The sequence below is a fragment of the Blennius ocellaris genome, assembly GCF_963422515.1.
Source record: "Blennius ocellaris genome assembly, chromosome: 3".
Classification (NCBI taxonomy): domain Eukaryota; kingdom Metazoa; phylum Chordata; class Actinopteri; order Blenniiformes; family Blenniidae; genus Blennius; species Blennius ocellaris.
This window is the reverse complement of record NC_137652.1, coordinates 17,369,661-17,380,549: the sequence shown is the minus strand read 5'-3', so window position 1 is coordinate 17,380,549 and position 10,889 is coordinate 17,369,661. Positions and strand designations below refer to the sequence as shown.

At 45.9% G+C, this 10,889-nt stretch overlaps 1 protein-coding gene across 1 annotated transcript; it reads right to left on the bottom strand.

Annotated features, from left to right (window-relative positions):
• Positions 1-545: 545 nt before the first annotated feature.
• Positions 546-10,180, bottom strand: txndc11 (thioredoxin domain containing 11). The gene is made up of 13 exons (XM_080520340.1): positions 9,880-10,180; positions 8,758-8,854; positions 8,427-8,546; positions 7,994-8,091; positions 7,294-7,423; positions 7,067-7,160; positions 6,820-6,932; positions 6,288-6,491; positions 5,521-6,199; positions 4,322-4,509; positions 3,567-3,679; positions 3,373-3,453; positions 546-2,167 (listed from the first exon to the last, which is right to left on the bottom strand). Exons 1-13 carry the CDS (start codon positions 10,002-10,004, stop codon positions 1,648-1,650), a joined length of 2,562 nt encoding a protein of 853 aa, XP_080376466.1. The 5' UTR covers positions 10,005-10,180; the 3' UTR covers positions 546-1,647.
• Positions 10,181-10,889: the final 709 nt, after the last annotated feature.

Genomic DNA, 10,889 nt, shown 5'->3' with positions numbered 1-10,889 from the left:
ACAGTGGTTCATGAAGCTCCATTTGGCCATCACTACTAAACAGGATGAAGAGGTATAGATTGATGTACGAAAACTCCCAGATTATTCATTGAATAAAAATAAACAAACTTGGACACGCTTTGAGATACACTGGCGGATAATAAATGTAAAGAAACATTCAGTTCGGTCATGATGGGAACCCAGAATTACCCAGAAAAAACCCCAACAAAGCACAGATTGTTCATTTTTCTGTTGCAAACCAACGAAACGTTCACTCATAGGGCTACGGTTAACTTTCTCACGTCCAGCTAGCAATTTTCTGTATTCACCCTTTAAAGAAAATCGTCTAATATCTCTCACTAACGAGAGATAATCAGTGTTGCTCACATCGCCTGGCTGTGGTCATAATGTTATGGCTGATCTGTGCATGTTATAACTGCAAACCTGAACCAACGCTGGAAGCTTTCCTGAGATGGACTGACCCCCCCCACACACACACACACAGAGTCCACAACGAAGCCCAGTAATACAAGAGGAACTTTATTCTGATCAGTAAAAACCGGTGCAATATTTCACATGTAAACAATTGCAGCATGTCATTAATACCTGAAATGTTACATAGAAATATTTAAGTGACTCAATGATTCCCGTAAAAAATAGATCCATTTAATAAAACAACCGAACACCCTTTGGAAAATAAAACCTTTTTTGCTGATTATTTCAAGTAATCTGAAGCTCATATGAAAAAGTATTAAATAACCTTGCAGCTTCATCATTAGACCTTTGGACCCTGCAGCCAGAGTCTACATCACTAATTCTGCACAATATGACACAGAAAAGGTCTTTATTTTTTTATTTCCAGGCTTTGCCTGGACAACTTTAATTGGTATGCAGCTAATTTTATCAACGGAAAAAAAAAAAAAAAAATCCCACGTAGACCGGGCATAATCATAAGGTAGTGAGTAAATTGCTCATTAGAATCTATGTTTAACTAAACAGTAGTGCATACACTGTCAACATGATGGAGTTTTAACTCAAATCAGTCATACCAGCTGATTTAAGGAGCTCGTGTTATGAAAATAAATATCCTCATACAGCACTCTCGGGTAGCAGGCGAGTGGAAACTGTAAAAACCGGGAAAAGTGCAGCGCGGGCCTTCATTGAGACTTTTAGTTCTACTTACTCTGACTTCCACATTCAACATTTTTTACTGGAACTGGAGCGCTGCTGGAGGCAGTACTCGAGTCCTTATTAGTTGTAGGTAACTTCCCTTTGACGCCTGCTTTGATGAGTTCTAATGGAAACAGGAAGCTCAGTTTGTCTGCAGGGTCTGTGTAGTAGCTTCGTCGTAAAGAAGCCGTTAAACCTCTACAGGTGTTTGTTTGTCTGTGGTGTGTTTCTCAGTGGGTAACCTCGTGTCTTCACAGCACTTTAGGGTCGTCAGTCTTTCATTTTCCTGCCGCTCGTCTGAGAGCAGCAACCTCACACAACAAGCTGAGGAGTGTCTCCTCCTCGTGAGCTTCATCACTCGGGGAGTTTTTAACCTCGCTCCCTCAAATAAAAAATCTTTCCTTCCTGCTCAGGTCTCGTCGCAACTTTCTCCCCCGCTTCTATTTCAAGTTCTTCCTTCGTCGCTGAGCCTCGTTTCCTCCGCGTCACATTTCGTTCTCAGGAGGCCATGTGGCTTCTTTTCTGCTCGGCCTCGCTCTTCTCCACCTCGGCCTGCTCCCGGGCCTCCGTCCTGTCCTTCAGCGCCCTCAGCAGGACCCTGAGCAGCATGTTCTCGTTCAGCAGGCTCTCCGAGGTGTCGGCCAGCTCCTGCAGCCGTCGCACGGCCTCGCCGAGCTGCCTGCTCTTCTCCCGGTGCTGCTCCTCCAGGCTCCGCCTCTCCCGCTGCAGCTCCGCATTCTCGGCCTCCAGGCTGCGGGTCTCGAAGGTCAGCCGACGGTTGTCGCGCCACAGCTGCGCCAGCTGCTGGGAGAGACGCTCGCGGGCGTGGTGCAGGGCCTGAACCTCCTGCTGGAGCGCCACGAACTCTGCCCGCAGGACGGCGCCGGGTCCCGGGCGCTCCGGCTCTATGGAGGCTTCGCCCGCGCGGCGTAAAGAGTCGGAGTGCAGCAGGAGAAAGTGCAGCAGGTTGGGCAACGTGATGGGAAGGTCATCAGGAAACTTCACACTTTCGTGCTTTCTGAGAAGAAAAAGGGAGGTTTTGGAGACTCAAGCACACTTATCTGGGAACAACTTCAGCGCTGCGAGTTGTTAAACAATAGATTTGTCGTGATTTCATTACTGAGATGGAAAAAGAATCTCAAGGGAAAGTCAAGATGTCGACATTGTCCTCAATATGATGCACGATACCACTGGACTGGTTATTCTGTCCAGTGGCGTTTCTCCATGTAAACACTTGGTGGGGCAAGATTTTATTTCAGGTCGAGTAAAATCACTGAATGCCAAAGTGAAGCGGTGAATAACGTTAGCCATAGCATTATGACAACCATATAACGACTGATTAAATAAAAAGAAAGTCTCCAAAAAAGTCAATGTCAAAAACCAAATCTCGGCCTGCTGTTTCGTCAACAGGAATTCTACCGCGAGGCCACCGGAAAAGTTACACAATTTTGAGATTCGCAGACCATCTTGGCCATTGCGTCACTCGGTTTACCACCAGTGACCTCCAGTTTCTCTGCAAAAGTAAGAGTTTCAAAGTCGTACTCCAGTAAATAATCAACCTAGTTAATTCACAAGCTGGTGTTTGTGACGAGTCGCTCCAGTTCTGTGAAGCGGTGCCTAAATCAGCGCTGAGCGTCTAAATGACGGTAGTGGGGCTTCGGGATTCAGGCCCCACGAGGCATCAAAATCACGTGGACTGTTGCCACAGCCTGAGCATGCACACTTACACTTCACTGCATGCAATACACACTGCATGGTGAGAGAGGGGCGAGCCCCACTAATGCACCATGAGTGTGGATCAGGAGGAAACACAGTCTGAAGCAGCAACTAACCAGCGAGTACAGTCCTCGCACAGTGCAATTTAGGAGGACGCTTTATTCACGTACGACAAAATATTGTAGATAATCTAAAAGAATTCATCACAAACTTCACACGCTTTTCTCCGATGACACCAGGTGGGGCTCAGCCCCAATGGCCAGTCGCCTGTGATTCTGCAAGTTTGTGCTCTTACTTTTAACAGATCTCTCTTCTCTCAATGACGATATAACTGTATCACTATAAGTCAAATAAAAACACATTTCTTATTGTACATTTAAATCGAATTATGAATCAATACATGTGTAATTGGTCTGATCACGCAGTATTTAACTATTGATCCTGTGTGAAATGTGAACACGATTTAAATGGTTCTTTCTGTGCACATCTCTCCACCACTTTCCTCACCTGTATCTTGGAAACAGCAGAATGGAGGGAACGTGATCCACCATGAACTCCCAGGGAAGGTCGTTACGGGCAACGTTCACCCTATAGCGATAAATAATATTAATTACATGGATTTACAAAACCATTTAACGGCACCTTTCTATTTGGTTTCGACTAAAGTACGGATCGATATCAAACACTGAGCCGAGACGTACCTGGCCACAGTGATGTTGCCGTTTCCTTGTAACAATCGGGCCAGCTGGATGATGACGTGGTTGAGAACGGAGCAGAAGCCACACCACTGGGTGTAGTAGAACAGCAGCACATCCTGACACACAAAACACACCTATGGCTCAAACTGAAAGCATCCAGCAATGAAGAAATGTGCTTTTGCTGTGTTGAATGATTAATAAGTTATAGGTGGAGGTCTTGTGTACTGTACTATGCTTTTGTGAATTCAAAAAGAGGAAAAAATCGATTTAAAAGCAAACAAAGGCATTCCAAAAACATTTTCCTGTTTGTCAAAATGATCAGAAGTGTCATTTATTCATATAGACTTTGAATGACTGTGTCAATCGAGTCTGAATATCACTGTTCAAGTCAAACTACGGGACCTACTTTAAACAGGGCACGTATCCATATCATTCTGAATTGTTTATTTTCGATTGTGAATGTGAAAAAAAGCTAAAAGAAATACTGCTTAAGAACTCATGTTGATAAAATGGTTGCTTGGAAACGATTCCCCGCAACAACCAGCAAAACTGCATCGGTTCATGTCAGAGTCCAGGTATTTAGATCCATATTCATTCATCCAAATGAAACAAATGTAGAAAAAGTGAACATCTTCGCCACATAAACCAATGAAGATAAAACGGATTTTATCGAGCCTATAGTCAGATCAGATTTATACAAAGGGAGGCAGAGTTCACAGAGAGGTCAGAAATAAAGTGAAGTTGTTGCAGCCTCTCACCTTCTGCTGGTCCATGACGGAGGGCAGGAAGGAGGAGGTGCTCAGCTCGGAGAGGAGGCGGCGTTGAGGAGCGGGAGGAGGCTCGTTCGTTCCCATCGATTCCTTTTGACTTTCCTTCTTGTCCGCTTCCCCGACCAAGTGTCTCTGCAAGAGGCTGTACGGAGCACTGAAGTTCCTGATGAAGGCCTCTTTTAATGACAACCACAGCCAAGGTCACATTCACATACAGTTCAACATGAAACTGGCGACGGAAACACAGTTGACATTCAAGCGGAACAATCTTAGAAACACAGGAGGGTTAGAATTGTGTCCTACAACTCGAAAGTTCCTCACAACTACAAAACTGGATTTTTTTTTTAAACCCCTAAATATTCAACACATTTCTCCAAGTGCATGTTGCTGATGTTTCACTGAAACCACAGTGCAAACCAGTATGCAAACAATGGCAAATGGCTTGTGTCGGCTAATCCGCTGCTGTGCAGAACATGTAAAACTGCCGTTTGCATACAGCTTCTTTTACCAAACCAGATACTGGAGAATTTGAACCACACCGACTCCACAAATCCCTATTCAGTCTCTACAAAAAATAGTACATTAAAAATACATAGATGCTTTTTTAAGTGATGACAACAGCAGGTGGGCTACTTTCCTGTCTCATAAACAGATTGACAGCCGCTTAACGCTCTTTCACCCTCTGAAATGGGAACGTTGGCGATACGTTCCAAGATGTTCTCTGGCAGCTTTCCCCACGTACATCCTGATCTAATTTGTAATAGTGGGATTAAATTAATGTCACACTCACTTTGACCAAAAGACATCCCATTTAACAGAGAAGGACAGAGTCATGTCTCTGTGTGTACAAGACTCAATCTCTGTGCTTACGAGCTTCACATGTATGGAAACCGATTCTAGTGGATTTTCGGGTGCGACTCTTGCAGTGACTTATTATTTCAAACCGGCATCAGTGAAGCATTTCGTCTCCTTACTCCTTGAGCACGTCTATACACGTTGACAGAAAAAAAAAAGCATTGAACTTGTAGACGATTTAGTGATTTTTTTTCTTCCAGATCCGAGTTCAGCTTCAGATCTTTTGGTTTTTGAATGTTGTGATGAGAAGCGGTGACCCGTCACAACATCTCTCTTGTTCAGACCAAGACATCTTGCACTGCGTGACAGGCATGAACCAGACGCCTTCTTACCCAGAGACTCGGTGAGCGTGGCCGCTGGGCTGTGGTGCAGGACGTAATGAACTTCATCCTTCAGGTTCACGATGGTCGCAAACGTCCTGCCGCCGCCCGCTTCGCCCTGTGACTCACTGGCACTGCCGTTGTCCGACGCTCCGAGCCTGAGAGCCAGGGGCCAGTTGAGAGCGGCGTCCAGCACATAAAACCTGAGCGTCCTGTTGGTCCGACACCGAAGCCCCGCGATGCCGCCCCCCTCCTGCTGGGGGACGGGGGGCGGAGGACTTGGTGTGAGCCGAGCGCTTTGCATGTCTGGCTCCTCTTTGGCTCGTGACGCATTGTGTTGAGGTTGTACTTCCCGGCAGCAGGCACTGTATTGACTAAACGGACTGTAGCTGCTCAGAAAATGGCTACAGCCTGCGGAGGCCGCAGTTTGTAGAGACACGGGCGGTAGATGGTGGAGGCAACAGTGTCTGAGATAAGTGGGGAATGCCTCTCCCTGCGCAGTGGCGGGAAACGTGCAGCGAAGGGAGGCGGTGGCCGGGCTGGGCTGCGAGGAGCCGACGCACACCTCGCACACATTTGTACTTGAGTTTGGGAGAAGCACCGACTGGCAGCACAGCGAGGAGAGGAGGAAGCTCCCGTCCGACTCGTCGCTGGAGTTGCAGGAATGGTAGCGCACGGCAATGTCTGCCACCTGAAACACAACCGGTAAACAACGTGAGACCTAAAAAAAAAAAAAATTATCTCACCTGAGATGAGATTATATTCCTGATACTGCTCACCTGCTGTAGTGCAGCACTGGGCTTTGGGCCCAGGGGATTGTAGGGCAGGAACAGCAGCAGTGCCGGTCCTTTGGTCAGCTCCTGTTCCAGCAGGCGGGACTTTGTTCCTGGAGGCTGAAGCCACTGGAGGACGGCCTCATGATGCTCAAACACCCAACTACAGATGGCCTCTGATGTGAAGTTACGTTCCCTTCGAGGGAAAATCTGAATTCGAAAAAAAAAAACCAACCATCCGATTCTCAAACTTTTCACAGTGTGCCAACACTTCAGAAAGTGTTGAGCTCTCCGCAGACCGCCACCATGATCAATATGAACACGGACAGTTCACTAATAAGACACGTTTCCTTGTTATCTGAGGCTTATTGATTGATCCTTTTGCCAACCACAGCTGGTCATTAAACAGGCACTCAAACTCATCGGAGCGAGGCACAGCCCTTCATAATCTCTCGTGTACATGGTAAGCCAGAACAATGCAAACGAAAGCAGGAGAGGAAGCCTTTCTGTCTGTACGTTGCACAGTAATGCTGCTCACCAGTGAGGAGTTAAATCTTCTGTGGAGGTAAACTGTTTCGTCATCTCTGAGAGGGATGACCTCTGCCACTTGCTTGTTGGTCACAACCCCAAAATGGACGGCGCCACGAAAGTCTGCACCAGAACAACAGAGATACTGAGACGACAACGAATTGCAGCTCATCTCTACTGAGACGAAACCCGGAAAATCCCTTACTTTGCACGTTCAAAAGATCGCACGCATGCATCAGTGTGTCGGCACTTCTTACCCCTTTTCAGAGCCTGCAGGGCCGAGGACAGGTATGTGAGGTACCCCGGTGGCTGTGGGGAGGAGTTAAACTGGAAGAAACCCACCACTCGAGACTGAAAATGCATAAGAGGACAGATGAAAATACCACAGTTCGACCAACAAATGTTAAAGAAAAAAGAGGGTTTATTCCTTGAAGATTGCAAACTGCGCCCAGAAAACATAGAAGAATTGTGACCCCCCACCCACCTCATGATAAGCCAGGAACTCCTCAACGTGCGCTCTGGATGGGAGGTAAGTCAGCGGTGTGATGACTCTGAGGATGAAACTTTCCACGTACGTGGCCACAAAAGGGCCTTTGTACTCAATCGGCCCAAACCTGCAAAAACACAGCCCTCAAAGTTAAGAAGCTGATTATCTGTAACAGTTTAATTCCGAATAAACAAACATCAACGCAACATTGAGACGTTCACTAAACTACAATCAGGAAATTAAACTCGAGGAACAGATAACATAAGTCCAGTTTGCTTAGCTGCTTTTACCACGCATTGGAAGCATAGTTAAGCACAAGAAAAGCAATCTCTCATTATAAGTGCCTCGGAGAGACGTTCAAAGTTCTAAATGTTGGTCATTTGAATTCAACAAATGGTTGTGGTTCCATGTATGAATGAGAGAAAGATAGACTTCATGCCAATAGATCTCCGTCATGACCAATCCAACACACACAGCTAAATTTGCAAAGTTCCTTCACAAGACAAAACGTGATTGCAAAAACACATGTTTGAGGTTGACTGTTGATGTTGATAACATCTGCCTCGAAAGTGTACATCTGTGTCGCCACAGCTGTCTGAACTCATTCAAGCATGGCGTTTAGTCATCCTGGGATCTGCCCACCTGTTCCTCATGCACACGGACAGTAAAGGTTGAAGCGGAGGCCTCTGCGTCTCACCTTCTGTAAAACAGGTGGATGATGGGATACTGGTAGAAGCGGTTCAGTCGCCTGCATTTCCCCTGACTCCACCAGCAGTTCACAGCCACAAACTGCACCTGCGTTTGTTTGTTGAAGAGACACGGAGAGAAACGAAGCTGAATAAACAAGCCCGTTTTCAGGCCATCGGCGGGACATGTGCTCGGAAGTCTCTCACTCGCATGGAACCTCAAGACTCTTCGATCGGATGTTTGTAAGGGAAAGAGGAGAATGATGGCTGAAGTGGCTTCTCTAAAGAACAACGACTGTCACTCAGTGGAAGACAAACCTAACTGCACTGGACTGCTTCACCCCCAACATGTGTGAAAGAGTGATATCGCAGTTTCACTCGGGATTATCTATATGTTGTTGAGACAGTTCCGCTGGTTTCTGTGGGTTGTTTTCCATCTTGTACCTGTTTGGTCAGCTTCCTGGCTACTTGCTGCACTTCCTGACGCGCAGCCATCGAGTGAGCGCACCACGGTGCGTAGAAGAAGATAAGAGACACCTCGGCGACGCTCCTGAGACGCTCCACCTGGGGGGGAGAACGTCATACTGTAAAGCAGAATAATAAACACGCAGATCGAAAAGACAAATCCCGCAGACATTAATCCTTGAGGAATAAATCCTTGACAGATGAACGATATCAGATTGTCACATGCAAGTTTACTTTCCAGTCAAAAACTAATCGATGAAATGAAAACCTGGATCCGGTCATATTGAACATCGTTTTCTTTGAAACTCACCTGATCTAACTGACCCATGTAAAGGTCCACCACCGGGGCGTCTGGAGAGAAGAACCGCACCGGAGGGCGAGCTGCTGCCACCACATTCTTAGCACGGCTACAGGAGGGGAAACAATGACAACAACACTGAGCTACACTTATATTACAGCAAAAAAAGGCATTCTTCAGGTATGACACATCTTAAATCTGGCAGAAAGAGAGCAGGATTATGAATCCGTATTTTTTCTGAAAGCAGACGGAGACTTTCATGCACGTCAGTGACGCCTGAGTGATCGGGAAACTTCAGTTGCAACCCAGCTGTCAACGACAACAGGTGTAAAACTACATCAGGAGAAGAAGCAGGATGTGACTGAGAGCGTTATTTGAAATTTGCTGAAGCTCCAGGCATAAATGAGTGTATCCTTTGGTCATGGAATTGATACAACTTACCTTTGAGTCTGAGACTATCAATCAATGTCAGCTGATTTGCTATTGGGAATAAATCAAATGCAATTCTTTGTTTATTTACTTTTTATTGCTGTTTTTTTTTTTTTTTTTTCAGAAAATGTAGCAGAAATCTAAATGTAATTCTTATCAGCCTGACATCGATGCCTTGGTCCAATATAACAGAAATGTCGAGGCTTTCGCTCAAGGGTTGGGATAATGGCATCACATTACTTATTTAGTAACTGAGCCCCTCGATTGAGTTGGAGATATTCCGGTTCCCAACATATGAAACCGAACAACAATATTGAATATAATGACACCAGTGTTTGTCCTCTGCCACTTTGGGACTTTTTCGAAGTTTGCTCTTGTTTAACATGAGAGACTTCATCCTGCCCGATGAACTAATTCACACTGCTGAAGACTGACAGGCTGTTTCCTTGGTTGATTGTCGACGAGAAACAAACAAAAAAAAACCCTCACAAACTGAGCGAGATACATGCATAACGTCTTGTGTAAACTGTTTCAAGCCCGAGTTAATCCTCTTGTCTTGCAGTAGCTATAATCTGTAGCTGCTCATAACTTAACCACAAACTAATTAGAAGCCAAATCAAGTCCCAGCGAAGCTCAACGTCCCCTGATGTTCAGCGAGTGCGGCGGTGAAAACAAACCCACCGGCAAGCCGCTCGTCTCGGTTACCTGCATGTGAACTTGACGGCCAGGACGAGCAGCACTCCGAGCACGATGGCCCCGCAGAGCAGGTCCGGTCTCCGGGCCATCAGAAGCAGCACCTGCCGGAGAGACTGCCGCACCCGGCGCAGCATTACAGCCCGTCGTGCGCTCCCAGTCCCATTTATACGCCGCTCAACGCCTCCATTTGCCTGCCGGAGGAAGGAGGAGGGGGCGGCGAGGAGGACCGGGTGGACATGGAGGGAGAGAGAGACGGAGCTGAGCTGGATTGGACGTCAGTGTGCAAGGTGTTCAAACACGGTGCGACCAACCTTTCTTCCCCACGTCGACTTTTCACTTCCGCAACCACCGCGGCCAGGGAGGGACCGCAAAGGGACTGCGTGTGTTAAAAACGCGCAGTGTGTTGAACACTGTCGTGGTTAAACTGCCTGAAACATCTCAATAATGGTGAATAAATAGACTCAATACATCCACAGGCAATACAAGTATTTTATCTAGGCTGCGTAATAGTTTATTCCTTTTTGCGTATTACCTTGAATGGTTTCTTTAGAGACAGTCTCTTGGTTGTTATGGCGACAACTCGTTGCTGCCATGACAACTGTCCAACACTAGGTGGCGGTCTTTTTGAAAGGAATTGACGAAACTTTATTTGTATAAATCTTGTTACAAGCCGTACTTCCAAGTGCGCCTTTTTACCCGAATAAAGGAGACAAATCTGAAAGACTAGTATACTTTATATATGTACATGTCCGTGTATACCGTCTTTATACTGTTTTTAAGTGGCATCTTTCTGAGGTTTATAAAATTCAGTTACTTTTTTATCTGGAGATTGAGTGAGCATCATGAGTAAAATATATGACGAATCCCAAGCAAATAGCAAACTACAGTTGAATGATTTTAAACAGCATTTTGCAAAATACCCGTTTGGCAAGTAACATTTTCTTAATTTCTTTTGATTAAGGGAAACATTTTTCCACCATGTCTAAGAGCTTTTTTTTTTTGGTGTAAATCTACTAATC

Excerpts from the sequence above, each read along its gene's own strand:
- txndc11 (XM_080520340.1), bottom strand. The coding sequence starts at position 10,004 with ATGCTGCGCCGGGTGCGGCAGTCTCTCCGGCAGGTGCTGCTTCTGATG. Across the intron at positions 8,547-8,757 it reads ACATGGGTCAGTTAGATCAG|GTGGAGCGTCTCAGGAGCGT; the intron begins GTGAGTTTCAAA and ends TCTCCCCCCCAG. Across the intron at positions 8,092-8,426 it reads CCAGGAAGCTGACCAAACAG|GTGCAGTTTGTGGCTGTGAA; the intron begins GTACAAGATGGA and ends AAACAAACGCAG.